Here is a 21,796-nt window from a genome sequence, read left to right as displayed (position 1 = left end):
TGATTGGCATCTCTAAATTGTCCATAGTGTGTGAGGGATTGTGCCTCATCCAGGAGGTCCCCTGCCTTGTGATAGACTCTTAAGTTTCCCTTAGAGTTTGCAAATCTGAAAGGATCTAATAGATAACTAGATTTGTAAAATTCGTCGCGACAAACTTTGATGTTGGCTTTGAAGAGGCAAGTATTCGCAAAGGCAGGTGCTTTTTTGTAGGCGAGTGGACATAAGGGTCAGTGTTACTTTTAGAAGCAAGTGGACAGAAAGATAGGCTGCCAAAACATTTGGAGGCAAGTGGAGACGAGCATGTGACGTCATTTGAACACTCCTGAGGAAGTTCCTCTCATTGTTCTGAGTGTTTTGATACATCACATGTCCATGTTGTAAAAAGTTTTTTGATTTTGCATATTTTGGGGGCGGGGCTGCGGGACAACCGAAAGGCCAGTCGGTAGACCACTTTAAAAGTTTGTTCAGAGTATCACCCTAAAGGAGCTGGACGAGTTTGGTGTAGATAGTTCAAAAGCTTGCCAGGTTATAAACCTCCAAAGTTTATAATGGGAGTCTATGGGAAAAAAGGCCACTTTGAGACCCGGTACCGGAAGTACCGGTACTCGGATCGCTTAGAAAAGTCAGAACAACAAACTTCAGACCAGGATCTACAACATAACCGAATTTGGTGCAGGTGGCTCGAAAGCCCTAGGAGGAGTTACTCTTGATAATTTTTTGTCTAAGCTTAAATAGGAAAACAGAATGTTGGCTTCTACAAAGCCAACATAAATAAATAGGTTTATTACAGTAGGTAATAAAAACCCAGAGAACTAAAGCAATAATTAAGGGGTGTTTATGAAAAAACACAGCCAGTCATTCACAGATTGAACTGACTAAGATGGGGCAGGGACACAAAGTCTGTACAATGTGAAATCAATAAACCGTGACAACATGGACGTGTCTAAAGCCTTGAGCCGATAGGGTGAGAGTTCTGGGTTTATATGTTTAGCACATGTTCGTGTGTGACTTTTGTATGTTAGATGGAAATAAAGTTGTGTATAATACTTTCAACATTTGACAGAATGGTTAATGGAGGACTTTCTGTATGTGCTTTGTTGTCTCTATTCAGCCTCTACACCTGACTCAACACCCCAGCTGGAGGCCAACGTCAGCACAACCCCTGACCCCTCCATCCAGGAGGATGAGCTTGACGAGGTGTCACTCTTTCAGGAGATCGACAGGGAGCTTGCCGAGCTGCTGAGCGGCCTCACGGCCCAAGCCCGGCATGCTGCGGCGACCGAGCAGAGCAGCCAATCGGGAGACACCACTTCAGACATGATCCCCTGTAACGGGACGGCTCCTTCTCCTCCGGGCACAGCCGATCACGGCCCAGAGCTACAGAACTGCACCTCAGACTCCAGGCAGTCAGAAAATCTGAGCAACGTGATGTTCGACTCGTGGTGTGAGGCACTGATTCAGAACCCGAGCTCAGCTCAGGAGCTGCACTGCGCGAACCCGGCTCATGGCCCAGACACCAGGAATGCAACTACAAGCCAACATAAACCTGCACCAGTGCCCACTATGGAAAAGAAGGAGGGAGGCGAGAGCGGAGACTCGCCACCAAGGCTTCTGGATACCTCACTGGATGAGTCCAGCAAAATCCTGGCGGAGATCCCCGGCATCTTCAGTGCCTTCCTGGACGGGGGCAAAGCACGGGAGAAACCCCAGAAGATGCTGCGCTTTGTGGAGGACCAGGCTGTCGGAGACGTTTTCCTGAATGGAGAGGCTGAAGAGACGAAACAGACAACTCAGGACATGGAGAAACCTTCTCAGGACAACACACTTCAGACCGCCGTGCCGGTGGTGTGTGTTACTGAAGTGAATGAAAAAAGCTCAGCCAGGTATGTGACTTACACCATAACACACACACACACACACACTGGATTAGTCATTAGCTAGCAGTATCATATACAGTTTCCTGCTGATATTGCAGTAATAAGATCTGACTGTGCTTCTTTTCATGAGCATCACATGGGCTAAAACCTTGTGGCTAATGGATCTTTGGTCTTTTCAGTCACCAAATATTTTGACAGATGTATTGCTGAGTGCTGTTCGTACAACAGCAGTTCCTTGTACTGATTAGTTCATGCCCATAATTTACTCTTCTTCCACTTTTTCATAAAAAAATCTGCAATAAAGAATTTGTTTTTTTTTCTTTTTTTTAGCAGCTTGTTGATATGTAAAGGCCCCTAGCTGACTCTTTAGCATGGACTGATACAGGGATCATATTAGAACACTACATTATCTTATGTACCAAGTACAGATTTTACAGTTCAGTCTTTACATTGTGCTGTAACTTGTGTTTGCCTGCCATCTGGTGGTAGGAATCATTTAAATATATTTAAATAGATCACATTAAATGACCACAGTCACAAACTTGATTTTTACCTTAAAACTAGTTGAAATCTACTGTGAGAGATAATTTGCACATATCGCATCTGGACGACTGGATGCACTTGCAATAAAACCCGACAGGTCGAGCTGTTACAAGGCAAATATCAGTGGTGGGATCAGGGTTAGAGTTCAGTTACTGTTACCACCCTGAAGCTGATTATTATCCTTCTGCACAGTGTGTTTTATTCCTGTTACACCACAGCAATTTGGTAAAGAGGTTTTATGTATGAAAGAACTGCATGACATACATATAAACTGTTTATAATTACTTTTAACATCACAAAACGCAGACTAAACAAATGTCATGCTATAAACCTTTGTTCTCTCACTCTTGACTCTTCTCTCTATCGGTTTTCACATGTTAGGGGAAAATTCCTGCATTCTGAAAACTTTGTCAGAAGGTTTAAAGCTGCTAACAAAGGCACTGACACTGGAAACTCTTTCCAACAATGTCCAAAGAAATGATTATACATTTTTGTATGTTAAATAACACGTCTTTATTTAAACAAAACTTGTTTCCTTGTTTCATTTATAGAACTGTGTAGAGTGTCTGCTGTGAACTTGATGCTATACCAAGCCAAAAAAACAGAAGTAACGTCCAGTTTGAATATTTATTCTTCTCAGTAGGTGTGTAGAGGGCAGAGCCAGCCAAAGTGAGGAAGCCACAGACATGTTCAGCAGTCAGTTCGAGAGCATTCTGGAGTCGGAGCGGCTGTGCGTTACACTCTACAGCAGCCTGGACTCGCTGGACGCTCTGTCTTCCTCAGCTGACGAGACAGATGCACAGGCTGAACCAGCGCCCACACACCGGGTCGTAGAGATGCCCCTTACGCCCATGATCCAGCAGCGGCTGAAAGAGAGCGCGCTCTTTATGGAGGCTAGTAGCAGGCAGGAGGAGGTGCTGAGCGTCAGTGCAACCGAGAAGAGTGGGAAAGCCGCCCTGGAGATGACCTCCTCCTTCCTGAACACGGAGCTGGATGGTGGACACACAGATGGCGCTCTGGCCAATGGCATGATGGGGAAGGACACAAGAGATTGGCTGCGCAGCTGGACAAGGTAGGACATGAGGGCTAGAAGCAGCGTCTCCCACGTTTACATTATAAACACAGCTGGATTGTTTGGTGTAGAGTCGACACACACCTCTATTGGCTGTGTTATGATGGTCTCTTTAGTGTTACAGCGTCCTGCTTTTGTCTGAGTTTGTCTGAGTTTTGGAAAGCATCATTTTATAGTTTATGTTTTTTAGCTTGCTTTTAATTTTATACTAATGTATAAATTAGAAATTTATACTTACTGTATCGTTGCTGAGGTCTTACTCGGCTTTGCTTTTCTAACACGAGCTGGAATCACAGCAAGCCCTCCATCATACACCAAGGGTCATTAGACCAAAAACTGTATAGAAAAATAGGATTCTGTAGATCTTACATTAAGCGACTAAATGTCGAAAATAAGATCTTGAACATTCCACTGTGTAATGAAGTGTCATAAGGCTGAGGATCCATTTGCAGGTTTCATTAGAATGCTTGTAGTACAACAGGCAAGGGTCGACGTAGGCAAACACAACAATGAAGAGAAGACAGAAATCGTGGTCAATATAACAGGCAGAGGGTCAGGGCAGGCGGCAGAGAATCATAAGGCAGAAATACAAACAAAGGAATAACCGGAAAATACAAATCAGGAACCGCTCAAAATGATAGCTGAGACAAATCGAGACTTCGCACAGAAGTCAAGTTCAAGTCTGTTTATATAGTCAGTGGCTGACTGAGAACAGGTGGCGGTGCAATCAGTCCCAGTGAGGGGTTATTTGAAGTGTAGTCCGGAAGCTACTAATACTCAGGAGAGTGTTCCCTCTGGTGGTGATCGGAGGATGAGGCAGGTGCTTCATTCATGACACACTGTGTATTGAATACAAAAATATTCATAGTTGTTAAAAAGCACTATTTTTTTCTGACAGGTCTAAAACCCACACTGCCACAATAATATATTACATATTATAGTTAAATTCAATTATTAAATATTTATAATTCTAAATACAATGTAGAATGGTTTGAATTATAATCATAGTTTATTTTTTAACATAAATTAAGCATTTTTAATATGAATTTTTTAATTAATACATTGCTGCAAGATTAATTTATCAACATTTAGCCATTTTATTTATTTAAGTGTTATGCTTTTTTTTTTTTTTTTTTTTTACATTTTTTTTAAATAAATGATGCCATGTAGAGGAAAATGTTTGTGTTCAAAAAAATAAAAATGACCCTGGATCAAATTTCTGCTGAGATGTGGGTTAAATAATCTTATTGAACTCGACCAAACTAAATCATTTATAATAGTAAAGCCTATGTGTTAGAAGATCTTTTTACTGTCCAATAGTTTACGGGATTGTAATCAGATTAGAATACATATTTTTCAGAATTGTTCAGAAGGGTGTAACAGCTGAAGAGGGAAATCAGCAGCATCGATTTTCTTCCAAACGTTTAGGTGAAATTATGCCATCTGCTGCTCGGAATTATGGTTTGTTTATCAATTTGATAATACCAAGAGAAGAACTGAAACTACTTGAGGTACTCATAAACCTCAAGTACACAGACTACAAACCTTCTACTATACATCCTGTAGTGTGAGGACACTGATTCTCCTGATGCTCTTATCATACAGTAACATAGAAAACTAGAAATGACTTCAATTGCTGCACTCCAGCATGTCTTAGCAGGTAAAAACACATCGTTCTCATGAGTTTATTCTAAAAATCTGTTTTATTAAACTCAGATCTAAATAATTAAGCATTATGTATCTCATGGAATCCTGAACTTTATGGAAATTGTTTATGTAAATAATGTAGATTTGTAACAAAAGTGACTAAAAACACAGAATTCCTTGCATTTGTATGAGTCTAGCGGTAAGTGTTTGTTGGGAAGCTCATATTTATGAGCTGGGAAATCGTAATTAATGTGTAATTAACTTTCTGAGACGAGTAAACATTCATTTTACATATACACCTACAAACGCTACACCTACACCTACATCCATTACACCTACACCTACACCTTATCCTCCATGTTTTCCGACTCACACGACTCCGACTCTGAAACTTCGAGCCCAGGGAAAATTTCCCACTCGTAATTATACCTTTGTGGTGGTGTTCACGTGCATTCAAGCTGTAAATAAGACATGACATTTCTGACATGACCTGAACGCACCATCACCGTATGAGCCAACCACGGCGCATGTGGAGAAACAAAAGTGACTGCAGTAGACATAACATCACAGGCAAAACATACCGGTCTGTCAGGGTTCCACACCACAATTTTATGTATGAGCTCAAATTGAAAACCCTAAACCTCTGACATGATGTTCAGTTCTGAATGTCCTGAACGCTGTTACACAAACAGAGCTTTCAGTAGCTTTGAAGACATCATGAGAGGTTTTTAAAATTCAAACATTGACTAAAAGGATGAACTGATTTGTGTCGCTAATTACTCACTAGCACTAGAATAGCTAGCTTGTTCAGTGGAGGTCGACGGAGAGTAGAATATCTTTCTACGCTAGTGCAGCGGGTCAGGATAGCAAGAAGACTCAAATAGAGCAGACATTTAAACACATTTCATTTAAATATAGCTTTCCTGAATGGAACTCTCATTCATTTATCAAAACGTTTTGTGCTTTTCCGAACTCTGTCTGTTTCTAATAATAAATTCAATAAACCAGCCAAAAAAAAAACAAAACAAACAAAAAACCAACCAAATAAAGATCAAGAATAAACATTTGTATAACTTACTAGTTCCATTTTTCAATCATATCCAAAATGAGCTTAATGAATTATTGATAATATTAATATCGCTTGATTATACTAATACTACGTTAGCTCGTACTATACGGATGTTAAAATTCAGACCGCTTTTTATCGATGTTCTGCAGCCACTGTTTTTTTTATTACGTTAATATTAATCTTTGCTATTCTGAAAGGCTCTTTATTAGCACTTGCTAATATAAAAACGGTGGCAGAGATGATTAAATAAAGCATTTAACCCACTTTATAGCAGTAAAACATGATATGTTCAATAGATCATTATCAGTTTTCCACACCTTCTGTATTTTTCCTGCTCTGAGTGTGTGTTAATGTGCAGTAGAGACTTGGCTAAAGACTAAGCCTGTATTAGGACAGTGTCTTACAGACACAACGCCGTACAGCTGCTGTACCTGTGGCCTCGGCTCAGTCCCTCGTGTTTTAACACAAAGGCCACTTAGAGCGAAACGCTCGGCTCTGTTTGAACCGCACGTGATTGCGGAGCTGAAGGAAATTCCTCCCGAGTTTTATGGATTAAAGGTCATTATGTCTGCTGAGGATCTGGATTCGTCCCTCAGAGTTTGCATGATTTCCTGCCCGAGTAGAGGAGAATACATTTTACATAGGCTGTGTAGTTAAGTAAGGACTAACACGTGACTGGGTTAAACTGCTGTGATCACAGGGTCAGAAATCAGAGACAAGACACAAATAAAACAAACCGTATAGAGCTTAGGCTCATAAACATACTGACGACAGACGATAACGATGTAGGTGATAATACAGAACGAAAAGGATCTTAAATACTGTTAATAATGATACTACAGTATATCACATGACACATGTGAGTGCTCAGTGAGGTGCATGTGTCATGCAGGGGCTGATGGGTAATTGAGTCCAACGCTGAATTCAGCACTAACATGACGCAGCGGAGCTCAAGCTTGATCCTTTTTCTATAGCTGCACATCAAAAAGTGGTTTATTCCTCTTACACCACAGCCAGCTATCACAGCTATTTCTTATCTATTAATAAACAACACATCTTACTTTTTACTGAATAATAGTTGTTTTTTTTTCTTAAAGATGTATTCCCAGAACAGGACATAGTATCACACCAACACTTTTGTACTCGTGTCATCGGCATACACTTGATCATTTTCGTAATGCTCTTTAAAATTTACAGACTGAAAAAAAAAAAAAACTGTCCCTATGACATCACATTTACAACACTGATAAATTACTATGAATTCAAATCAATACATGCGATTTTAAGATTTGTCTGCATTGTCCTCCAGAGGTTTAATAAGAACATATACAAGCTGATGCATTGGTCTCTGCTGTGTGACATTTTTATTGCCAAAGCGTGCACAAATGTCACATCCATAATGCTGGAATTGCATACATTATAGAACACTTATAAACAATCCTTGAAGTTAGAAAGGCCAAAAATTCAGCTTTTTCTGCTGCCATCCTGAAATTAAAGCTTTAGCTCTAAGACTAGAACCTGCTTCCAAAAGGTGCGTCTTTGTTATATTATTCTGTTCAAATAGAGAAAGGAGAAGAGAAAGAAACTTCTATTTATTGGTACAGTTTTGGATAAATGATTGTAGATATGCCACATTATTAATTATAATTATTTGTCTGACAGTTAATCAGCATCGCCCTCATCATCATCATCATCATCATCATCATTGAGTCCTATAATTGACTGTGATTGTGTCGGGTTTCTCTAAAGTTAGCTCAGTATCTGATGTTAGGGTATCAGAGCTTATTGTACAGTATTCTGACTGGATTTTCATTTATTTTTAGGCTAACTGCTAACTTGGTATTTATGGTCATACGGTTTATATTGTACAATGTCCTTTAGTTTAAAAAGTGCAATAAAACTCTTAGGTTTAAAAAGATCTGAATCAGTAATCACGATACATGACTGAGGTTTCATAATTTTAGAGGTGATCACTAAAAAGCACTTATGCTGATGAAATTCTGAACATGTTTGAAGCCTAGCGTTCTCTCGGTGTCGCTTAAACACTGATCGTGTCGAACAAGCCGTCGGATCGTATTAGGACTAAAGCATGCCTTCTCACCCTCAAATGTGATGCATGTCCTCATTGTCAAGTCCACTGAGCTGCAAGGCGGTGCTGCGGCGTTATTTATAGCTCCAGCAGAGGAGCAGCAGCAGTCTGCACTCGCTGCACCCAGGCAGACTCCTGACTTCTTCCCCACAGCGTGTCAGACGTAAATAAAGTCAGCGCTGACATCACGGCACTCCAAACGAGCACAAGCTTCTCCATTCACACTCTTAGCCCTCCCTTTCATTCCATGTCCTTTCCACGAGGAGGAGCCACGTACCAGTCCACCACTCCCCTATCCTCCGCTCCATATCTCTCTACAACACACCCACCCCCCACTCCACCCCACACCCCTCCATCCGGCCTGCAGATGGAGCATAAGGCAGGAAGCGCGGCACTCGTCCAGCCGTTCTGGAGCCGCTCTACGGCCTTCCTAACGAAGAAGCAAGAAAGGTCTACCTGTGTCCTAGCAGCCATGTAGGTCAGAGCCGGCACAGAGGGAGTGAGAGATCACATGGCACGCAGGACCACAAGCTCAGGAGTTTTTTGAGACATCACATGGCGTGCAAGAACAAGAGCTCAGGGGTTCATTAGCAAGGACTGTCTCTGTCTCCTTGTCCTCTTCTTCTCTCCTGCCAGGGGACTCTATGGGCTCCTTGGTGTCCGGATGCTTTGCCCAGCCAAACCTGGCCGATCTCGAACACGTCTCCATCCAGTAAGTGGCTTTGCATGATGCTCTCGTTAATCACAGAGAGGATGACGATTAGAGTGCACTCTGGATCAGGCTGGCAGCTGTGTGTGTGTGTGCGTGTGTGTGTCAGAGCGATTACAAGTGTGTGTGCATGTGTGTGCGTGTGTGCACACCGCAGTGACTCCTTAGAACTGTAGCTTACAGCAGCTCTCTCCCTTTCTCTCTCTCTCTCTCTCTCTCTCTCTCTCTCTCTCTCTCTCTCTCTCTGACTCTCTCACACATACACACACACACACACACATACACACACCCTCGTTCTCTAACGTCCTCTAAACCTGAAGGTTGAAACGGCTGCTTTGCTGCCTCTGTGTACTTCCTGTTTTCATCCAGGAAGTTGGATGCTCCTAATACAACAGGAAGCTTAAAGCATTCAGTGTGATGCAAATAGTAAAAAAAATGCACACATACCTTTTCATTTTCTTCCAGCCAGCGGTGTAACTGTTAAACAGAGGCAGAACTTGTATTAGAGCTCTGTCTGTAAGTGTAACTCTCATCTTCTCATGCTATCTCATGACAGGTCATCATCGTTTGATTTATTACAGCAACGTAAAAGCTTTCAGCTTGACCACATCACGTGAAACTTTTTCCTGGATGCAGGGATGAACATCATAGCACATTCAGTAGAAATGATTTCCATTAAAAAAAAAGGTTCAACATTCGGATCTAACAAGTGGCAACGAGAAGACGTCCGCCTAGACATCAGCGAAAAGGCCGAGCAGGATATTTCACGTCCGTCATTCTAACCAGGAAAGAAGATGATTCATATTTGCGGAAGATTGACGGCTTTGCTGTGTCACGTTGCATTTCTCATCATCTCAGTTTGATGGCAGTAAATTGCCTGCCTCATTCCACCCCATCTAATTAAATCTCACGGCTCCCTGCCCAGGAGATGCTGAAGCCTTCAGACTGAACACAACAGCTGCCCCAATTCCCACCCCTTCACCATCCTGCTGTGAACCTTACACTCTGGTATATTAAAGCTATTTCACTGTGCTTTATTAGAGACCTTGATGAAAAAAATGAAGTGTCAAACAGAAGTGATTGTAGTGTCAGCTGTCGCTCAGATCACAGGTTTATATCCATGCTTACAGGACTTCATATCTTCTCAACCTGATAGATTTAAAACAGACTTCTGTTTCTGGCCTTCTGGTTTCTTAGTAACATAACATGTTTTTTTTTTTAACATTTCTTCAGAGAGACATTTCAGGAAGTTTCTTTGTGATTGTTGCAGCCAAAAGTGCTTGATTTTGCTTCAGGCTTTTTCTTCTTTTAAACTCCTACTAATGAATATACACACGTAATGACGTTCTGTGATTGCTGTGTAACGCACGTGAACGGAGGAGGACTTTGACTGACTGACCCGAATCTACGGAAAATCTTCACCAGTTTGGAAACAATGCAAACTCCTCCGAATATCACGGCGTGTAGTTGATTTTTGCGTTCATTTCGGTGATTGCAGAATTCGTGTAATCCTGGAGGGACCGCTTAGCATAAAAAAACTGCATTTTTTTCATCAAGTTCATCAAGAGAGAGACAAAAAGAGAGTCGGGTGAGGGAACGGCTGTTTATTTTCGTCTTTTGGATGTTCCACTACGTAAAAAATGTAAGATTTTTTTTTTTTGTAAATCTAAAAGCTGTAATGATTGTAATCAAATCGCTGTCTTATAAAATGATTAAAACACGGATGTTCCGTTATTGGAACAACAACCTTTGGGTTGTACAAGATCATTTTCCCATGGCATTGCTCCTGTTGGGTTTCATTTCTTTTTAATTAACGGAGGCCAGTTTTAAACTGTGACGTTACAGGTTTACCAGGTTTTTTATCTCGCAATGCAGACAACAATTGCAGTGTCATTTTCTTCCGTAACGTAACCTTTGGCGACTTTCTTCTAAAACTCGAGTTAAAGAGACGTAACCGAATAACCAGTATCCTGTAATAACAGATGAGTCAGCAGTCTTTCTGTTGTCTGTGTTTTGTTTATATTAGCCATCAGCTTTAGTCCTGCGTGATAAGCTACTGTAGCGAGCGGTAAACAAGTTTGTGTTGACACGTGTGCCAGGTGGCCTGCTGATGTGTGCTGATGTCATGTGACGGACACCTGCATGTTGGGGCTCGTGGCCTCTCAGCTTGTGCTGAAAAAGCTGTCGCTTCCTGGCTCCTGGTACACCAGCTTGGGCCAGAGATGTGAGTCAGACCGGCAGGCGCGCTGCCAAGCGTCTGAGTCTGCCTTCCCATCACGCCTATAGCACTCTGAACTTACTCTTCTAAGCATTGCTTTGCTGCTGTTAAACCTGTAATGTGTGCAGTTTGCCAATAGGAGTTGAGGACAGGTTTTCAGAAGTCTCAGTATGCACCGAGCAGTGATTTAATGTCACCTGACTACTATAATAAAAGTAACTGAATAAAATATCTTCTGAAAACATCTACTCGCTTTTAAAATAGCCTATTAGTGGTCAAGTACATTTTCAGTTCCATAGCGACCAAAGGAAGTGGTTTTGGGTGTATTGTGCGGTTTCTGCTGTAAAACGCATCAACTTTGTTCTTTAAGTGAACAGATTTTTTTGTGTGTCTGGAGTTCAGTAACGAACCCAAAGGAGGTTGATGCTGGAGCTGTTTACTTGATATGAGCAAATGCTGAGGAAAAACAAAAAAAATTTATAACTAAACAAAAAACACTGAGAAAGATAATCACTCCATCACAAAAAAAGATAAATGATGAAAAGATACACAAAGATACAGCCGTTCAAATGGCTGTAAAACGGGTGACAACGCTATAAACACACAAATGTGTTTTTGCACAATATTTCATGAGGATGGTCGAGACGGTGCAACGCTTTATACAGATTGTACCTTCGATCCATGTCTAGTTATTATGATTTTTAGGCAGCATTTACTCTATTTAATTGGCATAATTTAATCATGTTCATCATATTTTTCCAGTCTAATTTTTTTAAAGCTCTTCTACTGCACCTTAAAATGACAACTCAATTTGTCTTTATACAAGTTGGATTATATAAATGTCCACCACACTCAGGGAATGAGATGTTACTGTAGAAACTCGTTAGAACGACAGGATTAACCCATACCTGTACTCGCCTTGTAGATCAACCATCAGAGCTGCTGCTATAAAGAATTAATCAACACATTCTGACCAGACAGATTAATAAAGAAGACGAATAGGAGGATAGGCCAAGCTGTTCGAAGCTAACTCCAGGACTTTCTATGTTTTATCTCAGCAAATGGGTTATTTATTTATGGAAGAAATGTGTCTCGAGCACGGGTTCAGTTGTGAAGAGTGTGAGCTGGAGTTCTGATGGCTTTGCTGAGTCATCAGAGTAATCTGCACGTCCTATGGTTATCTCCTGACCCGAGTCCCACAGGGAAAAGAAAGAGCTGTTTCCAAGCAGTACGGATCTGTGTGTGTGTGTGTGTGTGTTTGTGTGAGTGTGTGTGTGTGTGTGTGTGTGTGTGAGAAAATTGTCAAACCTCAGATGCATCATTATCTTCTTGTAATTCGAACGGCAGCATACAGAATACAATGAATATTCTTCATCGTGTGCCTTGAGCTCTAGAGCCCGAGCATCCCAGTGTTTCAGATTGATTCATATTGTTTTTAAATATTATTTCCTACTCAAAAGCAACATCAATGGTGTTTTCTGTATTTATGTGTGGATATTCTCTCCTCTCCTCTCCTCTCCTCTCTATCTATATGTGTGGATATTCTCTCCTCTCCTCTCCTCTCCTCTCCTCTCCTCTCCTCTCCTCTCCTCTCCTCTCCTCTCTATCTATATGTGTGGATATTCTCTCCTCTCCTCTCCTCTCCTCTCCTCTCCTATCTATCTATCTATCTATCTATCTATCTATCTATCTATCTATCTATCTATCTATCTATCTATCTATCTATCTATCTATCTATCTATCTATCTATCTATCTTTATGTGTGGATATTCTCTCCTCTCCTCTCCTCTCCTCTCCTCTCCTCTCCTCTCCTCTCCTCTCCTCTCCTCTCCTCTCTATCTACTGTATCTATCTTTATGTGTGGATATTCTCTCCTCTCCTCTCCTCTCCTCTCCTCTCCTCTTCTCTTCTCTTCTCTCCTTTCCTCTCCTCCTAGCTGTGCCCCTGAGTTCCTTCTCCTTCGCCCAGTGTGTACTATAGGTCTGAGTCATGGCTCTGCATCCTCCCACTAACCCTGGAGGCAGACTGCTTCACAGCCTGCACTTCATCTTCTGATGAATTATCATCAAGGGCAAAATTGTTCTGGTTGTCCTTGAAGAGCAAGAGCTCCAGACAACAATGCATGCCCAGGCTTTCAGCTTCTCGAAGGAATTCACTAATGTGCCACAAAGTGCTGTCAGAGCGTAGCTGCTGTTCTACTAACTCATGCTTCTTCAAGCTCTATTGTTTTCTCGTGTGTCTTTTTTTGTTGGTTTTATTTTATTTTATTTTTTTTATTTATTTCCCTTTCGTCCAGGCTCTGAAGTTTGAGAATTATTGCAAATCTGAAACCAAGAGAAGGAAGTGGTTGAGAATGAGTGTGGAGGATTGTACATGTCCAGTTCAGCCCACGCTTTGTACATAACATGGGACTGATACATCAGAAAAATCAGCATGCGCCCGATCACATTGTATTTCACTCTGAGACCCAAGAATTTAAAGACTCCTAGATATGATAAATATGTAAGTAGACTATATACAGAGAAAAAGTGTAAATCCAGCTTCAGCCGTGGTCAGTTTAAGTTCCACATGTGTTCTGTGTGAGGAGGAACTATCGCGTTGTTATGAGGAACTTCACATAAACACACAAACCAGTTTTTCACATACCACCATTTCAGCTTTTTTTGAGTGCTACAGAATGCTAAGTTCTTCTGTTTAATCATTTTAACGATGAGTAATTTCATCATAACAACATCATTTCATCATAACAACGTTTTTGGCCATCGGAGCAAACTTGGTTAAAGTCGATGTCACTCGGCTAGAGAATGAACTAGAATTTATTTAACGTTCTAATCTCGATAGTAGCCAAGAACCGGATACTGTTACTGGAAAAGGAGTTTGACTGGTGTGACAACGGGCCACTTATAAACTTGACTTACTCCTAGATATATTTTTAAAAATAAAATAAACCTACAAAGTGTTTCAAAGATATGATTCTGAGAACTTTTAGCAATCCATGACTCCCTCTTGCTCCTATGTATATACAAACAAGTGCAAACAACCAATCAGATTTGAGCATTAAGCTTCTAAATATTGTGGGAGATAAAAGTTTTTCAGGAACTGATACTGATACTGAAATGAGCAACCTGGTGGTGTTAATCAGTCTAAGACCACATGGGAGTTTGTTTAGTGTGAGTAAAGTGTAGACCGGTGCATCGGGGAAAGGAATTGTGAATATCTCAGTGCTACGGGTTTGTAGAACTGAACTGCTCTGACTTCAATTACATTTACATTTACAGCATTTGGGGAGACGCCCTTTTCCACAGAGATGTACAAAAGTGCTTTGAAGTTCTTTGAAGCTTTATCGATGAATACATAACCACTCGTTCACTAGGTCACAGACTTAGTATACCATCAGCCTAAAACTCTGTTGGGAGGAATTATAGCATACTTGTTTTTAATATAAAACAAACAGGTAAAATAAGCTCTAGTGTTTCAGACGTAGACGTAGTAGATCTTCACACATTGTTTAAAGACAGCCAGTGATTCAGCTGTTCAGACATCTAGGGGAAGTTCATTCCACCAACTCGGTGCCAGAACAGAAATGAGTCTTGCTGTGTATCTACCTCTTACCCTGAGAGATATTGGGACAGTGCTGGTAGCTCTGAGGGAGCGAGGTGGACAGCTCAACAGTTGTTGGTCCTCACACCAGAGATGAGTGCTGCAAGACTAATGCTTTCACACAATCGCATCGAGATCACGGGTTTAAATTCCTACTGTGGCTGGGAGCTCAAGAAAGCAAAACTCTGAAGAAAATCAGGGACAATTATCTTTAAAAATATGAAGCTGTTTTACTTCAAATAGATCTAGGATGCTGATATCAGAGCATTTTTTATGATTATGGGCAATGTAGCGTAGATACACCAATGTGCCTCTGGTTCTGACGCTATGGGTGCAGCGATTCACTTTCCGGTCTCTAAAACCTCCCTGATATTGCAGTATGATTTCATCCTGACCATTATGACATCTTGGCATTCTAAACAGTAGCGTGTTTTAGAACAAATTGTGTCCTACGTCCCATCGGTCCACATAATGTGTTCCACATAATGTGCTGATCCACTGCTTCAGGTAACTACTTAGTGTCAGGTCAGTAGATCCTTACAGCATTTTACAGCATCAAACTGATTTGCAAACTAAGCCAAAAAAATAAATAAAAAGACACAGAGAAAGAAAGTTAATTTAATTGAAAAGCCCAAATCTCATTAAGTGGAAAAACAGGCTTTCTCGATTATTAGAAAAAGGTAACAATTAGTGAATGTTGTTCAGACAGTTTTGGGGAAACTTGGACTAAATAGAAAAAGTTTTGAAGAAAATGTCTCTGGTCTTGGAGTCTGTACAGATTCCTCAAAGGCAATTCTTTCATAATGCAGAATTTCTGCTCAAATCTTATTGGATCTGTTTTTTTTTTATCATGATACACATTGTGTTGCAGCTTTTTAACGTACATTCTGTTCTTATGCATCATTTAAGAGACACGGTTCAGTCGCTGGCATTGATTTAGATTTATTTCATGAAGTGAGAAGAATCTGGGTTGGGGTTAGGGCAAGGCTTTTCATACTGAAAGAATAACTTCCTGGTTTTTAGTCACTTCCTCCCTCAGCTGTTTCAGAGGCCACAGAGGAAATGCAGGTCAGTAAAAATGACGATAGAGCATGTGGAAGCAGAGAAGCCACAAAGCTATCCAAAGCTATCAAGGGCTCAGCCTAAATGATTTCATTCTCACATTCTTTCAGAATGAGGCAGTTTGGACCGAGGAGCTCTGTTTGACCTTCCAGTCCATATGGAAGCCATCATGTGTATTATCGTTGAAATGACAACGAGAAACAAAACACATGGGCGTACAATTCAGCTTTTACTGAGAAAAGAATCTCCAACATATTTCATATTTGGCTCCCCAAAAAAAGACATTCTGTTGAAAGTGGAATTAAAGAGAAAGTGAGACAGTCCACAAATGATGTCTATGCAATATTAATAAGATTTGGTTAGTCAGAGTGACAGGTCTTTAGTGCTGCTTGATCATCTTCTCCTCATAAAACACAAGGTACTGTATGTGTGGAAAAAAAAATCACAAATCACAAAAGATATTTTTATTTTGTGTACCGTACATTCTATGCTTGGGCGATACAACAAATACTGTATTATGCGGTCATATGCTGATGCTCTACATTTAAAATCAGTTAGCTAACATTTTAACTGTTTTCCCAGAGGCAAAAAATGGAAGTTGCACCTGCTTTGTGGTGCCAATGTTCTGCATTGAGTTTCTTTTCCGTGTCCCACTCAACAGTGGTGGTTCATGGCTCGTATGAAAGTAGACACTCAGAGCTTTAAAAGTTTGTAGTTATTCTTTTAACATTGTTTCTGTTTACACCTCGGTATATTCATAGAATAGTTCCCGAAACCAAAAGCAGTTATTTTTTTCACACAAAAGTTGATATCTTTAAAGAAATATAGTGATATCAGACCCATTTCTGCTCTCTGACGCCCCCTTTCCACCAGAAAGAACTGGGTGCTGGTTCAGAGCTAGTGCTGGTGCTGGTTTGAAGTTGGTTCAACTGGAGAACCTTCTATGAACCGGTTTGCCTTTCAATGGGCTAGAGAGCCGTCACAGAGCCAAGTCTGACGTCACTGTATACAAGGTTATACAGCAACGTGGGCGCAGCAGCGGCAAACACAAACACAACATCAACAATGGTGGATGTTGCTTTACTGCAAATGCTCATGGCTTTGTGAACTTACATTGGCATCCAAACGCAGCAAATCCTGATTTAAAATGATTTAAAAATGGCGCTAACGAAGTTCTCTTTTGTCCTGTTGGTCACAGAAACCCCGCCCCCAGCCCCTGATGCTAGCGGTTCTTAAGTCTAGACCAGCAATGTCTTGGTGATACTTTTCCTGGTTCAGAGCCTTTGGGTGTTGAAAAAGAAAGAACTGATTTTAAATAAGGCTCTCAACCAGAACTCAAACTGCCTTGGTGGAAAAGGGGCATAATATGCCTCAAGAAGCTGTTCATACACTTGACCTTCAATCACTACAATTCCGTGTAAGGTTATTTCAACAGAGTTAAAAACATCACACACTGAAAACCAAGAGTCCTGATTCATTTTCAATAAAAATTCCAAATTAAGTCATTGTCACTGTCATCGAAGAGACCGAAGGAAAGGAGTGAAAAGAAAGACGGAAGCAAGCTTAGGAAGTTAAAGTGTCTAAGTGGTTGCTCGTCCCAGCAAGGCTCAGAACTGGAAGCTGCATCACTAGACCTAAGCAATACCTAGAAAAGGCAGACACACAAAGTCAAAACACACACTAAACCAGGATGGAGACTGGTGAGCAAAGCCACAGTGAGGTCAACTGTCTCGCTGAAGGAGCTGCAGAAGGTGCAGCAGATAACTATTTCAAGACCTGTGCATTAAGTGGACTGTGTGACTGGGTGGCTAGAAAGAAACACTGCTCATGAGGAGCCACGTCAAAGCACTAGAGGAGTGAAGTGAAGATGTGTGCTAGTGAAAATTGAACACAAACCATTGCTCAGTTAACACCATCGCTACAGTGAACAACCAACCCTACAGTGGTGACTTTAAGGAATAAAACACACTGGACATTCTGACATTTCTGAAATCAGAGGCGTGACGTGCCTGATGTGAGGTGGAGCTTCTGGTCCTGCTGTGAAGTCGCTTAGTTTTCCTTATTCCTTTTATATCACAGTAATTTAATGAGACTGACTTGTAATCTGTTTATAGTTCCTTTAATGCTGTGGAATGTCAGTAAAAAGAGTTGTACAAGGCTGGTGGGCCTCACGACCTGGACTGAAGTAAACAGAACCCAGGAGAGGCCTCTGGCTCGCTCCCTAAAGCCATGCTGAGTTTAAGCCTGGACACTCCCTTCTCCAGAGGATCACAAATACCACTGCCGTGGTGTGTGTGGTGAATCGCGATTTAAGGGAACTGAAGCAGCATTTAAAGACATCACACATGCGATGAGTGATCTGTAGAACCACATCTCTATACTCTGGTTTCTCATTCTGCTGGATGTCTGCTGACCACTGATCACTGCAGGCAACACACTGTTCCTGTCTAAACTCCTAAATCCGCTCAGGATTGCAATGCCTGCATATCAGCACACAGTCTCGAGAAAAATTCATGGTATTTCGCTGAAGGTGAGGGAAAACTCGCTGTACTTGTAAGTAGGTGTTGTTTTCGAACACAGTTTTATTTTGATTTGAATGAAATGCTCAGTTCTACATATTCATTGCTTGCTTTGACAGAACTTTGTTTTTTTTTTACATTTAAAATAATCAGAGTTGATTTGAAACAAAGTAAAACCTACGAACAACACGATAAAATCATTGAATTGAAGAAACTAACCGATTCATTTGTAATTTGTTAGTGGAAACGTTGACTGATTGTCAAGAAGGATTTTCAAAGTAGTGAGTGAACCACATGGTTCACGGGTTTATGATTATTATTAATTTGACTCTAAATTGGTCAACATGCTGGGTTTTTAATGAACAACTCGGTACACTCACTGTCCACTTTATTAGGAACACTTGTACGCCTGCTCATTCAGACTCATGTTAGACTCATTCAGACTCATGTAGCTCATGTTTATGGATGAAGTCTTGTGGGTAAACACTTCTTAGCAAACTTTCCCAGCACAGGAAGGTCTTCTGGACAGACGGGTTTACAGTTTCTGGATTCTCTTTGTTTTTTTTTTGTTTTTTTTTATTGTTACGACTGCTTATCAAAGATATATTGTTGGTGAGAACAGGAGCTAATTTTTCTATTGGACTTCAGCAACATTAAATTGACCTATAAACATATTAAAATAATCGATGTGTCGTTTAGTAATAAATCGAACGTTGTAATCTTTGGGAAATCGTTGCAAAGGTTGTGCTTATTTATGGCGTGTAATTTATGGCGTGTAACTTTGTTATTAGTCATTCTGACGAGTTAATGAATATGCAAATAGTGTAGTGACGTCAGTGTCTTCGTTCACTGAGCACGTGTTTGCAAGTTTTCCCTGAAAAGAGTAAACTACGATGTTCCACTCAGTTAATGATCCATCAACATGTAATCTAGTGATAGTAGTAATTTAGTTAATACTGTGTAGGCCGAGCAGGTGGTGGGTGTGTGTGTGTGTACTGTTATTGTTCTCAGAGTAGGTTGGGACATGGAACAGAGCAGTCATCTGTAACTCATCAGGCGAGGTTGTGAGAGAAAGCTCCAGATGCTCCTGCTTTTCTAGGTGCCATATTTTCCCGGCTGCAGTGCTTTGTGGGAAACGCCACCTCTTTTCTTTCTATGAGGATAAATAAGCGCCTGTTTAACACACACACACACCGTGAAGTTTTTTTTTTTCGTGCTGATGTGGTGTGTGTAGGGTGTTAAGGAGATGTCGGAGTATAAAGCGCATTTTAGCCTGGAATTGCGGTTGCAGAGTGAAAGTTTTGGGGTTGATTGTTTGCTGGTAACTTGAGCTGTGCACCGGAGACTGCAGGTAAACAACATTTAAGTCGCACTTGAACGCGGCTCTGTACTTGAACGCGGCTTTGTAACATTTTACCGACTTAACAGTCGAGTTGCGGCTTTTTAAACAGAAACGGACAAAATCAAGAATTAAAGCGTTATGAAAAGTATTTCCAGATTGTTGTGGATATACATTAGTGCTTTCTTTGAGCAAAAACAAAGGCGAACGTGTTTGTAAACAGAGAAACTTCAACATTTTCACCGACAAGTGAAAACAAACCCGCTGGAGTTTCATCCTGAAGCCACATGCTTTTGTCTCATGTCGTTTTTTCCCCACTTACTTTTACTTCGTATCACAGCCACTTTATGCTTAAAAAACTTTCAGCCTTTTAAAACAGCATTAAAATGGTTAAAGTAGTGTTTATTTTCGAGGTTAAATGTGTTTGGGTGTTTTTTTGTTTGTTTGTATTTATCTATAAATATTTATTACTTGTATTTTGTATTTTTTCGAACATTAACCTCACATCACTAAATAAGGCTAACGGCTAATGCTAACGACAAAACTACAATAAATTCATCTCACTGCTTTAATTAAAGAACAAAATAGTTTTGTTTGATGGTTTAAGTCTGTGTGCTGATGCTAAGTTTGAACAGCATTGTGTTTTTAAACTTAATTTAAAAGTAAGTTACAGTGAAAACACTAACAGTGTTTCTGTTCCATATGTTTCACACAGAGATTCATTAATTTGGTAAAATCTAATTCCACTCACTATAAATAATTGTAATGTAGTGTTGGTCTATATAAATAAAGTAAAGAGTCCTTTCTTCCTTCCCTTTCATCCTTCCTTCCTTACTTACTTTCTTTCTTCCTTCCGTCCGTCCGTCCATCCTTCCTTCCTTCCTTCCTTCCTTCCTTCTTTTCATCCATCCAACCATCCTTCCTTCCTTTCATTCATCTGTCCAACCATCCTTCCTTCCGTCCTTCCAATCCTTCCTTCCTTTCATCCATCCTTCTTTTCATCCTTCTGTCCTTCCTTCTGTAATTCCTTCCTTCTCTTTCATCTTTCCTTTCATCTATCCGTCCAACCATCCTTCCATCCTTTCATCCTTCCTTGGATTACACATATTCACTCTTGGGGACAATTTCATGTATTCATTCCACCTTGTGACAGTTTACAAGATGTGTTTCTAGATGTCAGAGGAAACCAATACAGACATTTAGAGACATTCTGAGACTTCACAGACAATTTATGTCCATTTAATATTTTACCAAGTTGTAGTGAAGTGGAAGCAGAGACATTTCTGTTCAGTGATATGAAAAGAAATGACACATAACGCAAGCTTTCCACAATATTACAGCATAGTATAAACTGTTAATGTGTACATTGTAATCATTGGCAGATCACTGTACACTTATCTGAAACCATAATCAGTGATTATGCCTTTTCCTTTGTTAAAAACACATTTATTATTAGTTGTACATTGTGCAGCGCGTAATGTCTCTGTATTAACCTGTTTCTATAGACATAATAAAGTTTCATTACAATAACGAGCGCTTTACTATAAACAGCTGGAGCTTCTGGCTGATCCATGGGATTATACAAAAATAATACACAGCTTCTGATCCAGACTTCAACCACACTGTGGTGTAAGTCAAATATAATGAGCCAAAGTGGAATAAGTCATGTCCATCACAATATATAGTGCTTAAATAAGTGGTGGCTCAGTAGTTTTACTGCTAATCAGAGATGTTTTACTGCTAATCAGAAGTACATGAGTTCACATCCCACTGCTGCCGCTGCTGGGTCCTTGAGCAAATTGCTTAGTTGTATTAAAAAAAAAAAAAAGAAAGAGAGAGAGAAATACAGATTAGTGTTTGTTAAATGGCATAAATGTAAAAACAACGCTCAAAAGTAAATCGGTAACCCAATGCTGTTAGTCATTTTTCTGTCTACGCAGGTTTAATTTTCCACGGTGTTTGTTTACAAGCTGTTATTGTTCTCTAAGATATTTCCATTGCACGGAGAACTGATTGACTCGTATTAAGGAAGCTGGACGAAATGAAGCTCCT

The 21,796-nt window shown here is 40.4% G+C and overlaps 1 protein-coding gene across 7 annotated transcripts in view; it reads left to right on the top strand.

Annotated features, from left to right (window-relative positions):
* Positions 1–21,796, top strand: part of psd3l (pleckstrin and Sec7 domain containing 3, like) — a 117,026-nt gene that overhangs the window by 27,742 nt on the left and 67,488 nt on the right. For 4 of the 7 annotated variants that reach the window (XM_060896515.1, XM_060896513.1, XM_060896516.1 and 1 more), the window contains 2 exons: positions 1,112–1,883; positions 3,061–3,492. In XM_060896515.1, coding sequence (XP_060752498.1) covers positions 1,112–1,883; positions 3,061–3,492 — 1,204 coding nt within the window. Of the gene's footprint in view, positions 1–1,111; positions 1,884–3,060; positions 3,493–18,255; positions 18,417–19,603; positions 19,757–21,796 lie in introns of those variants that run through there. The other 3 variants (XM_060896514.1, XM_060896519.1, XM_060896518.1) reach the window with 3 other exon arrangements.

Source organism: Tachysurus vachellii, chromosome 20 (genome assembly GCF_030014155.1).
Source record: "Tachysurus vachellii isolate PV-2020 chromosome 20, HZAU_Pvac_v1, whole genome shotgun sequence".
Classification (NCBI taxonomy): domain Eukaryota; kingdom Metazoa; phylum Chordata; class Actinopteri; order Siluriformes; family Bagridae; genus Tachysurus; species Tachysurus vachellii.
Note: the sequence above shows the minus strand (reverse complement) of the source record. Positions and strands in the feature narration are given on the sequence as shown.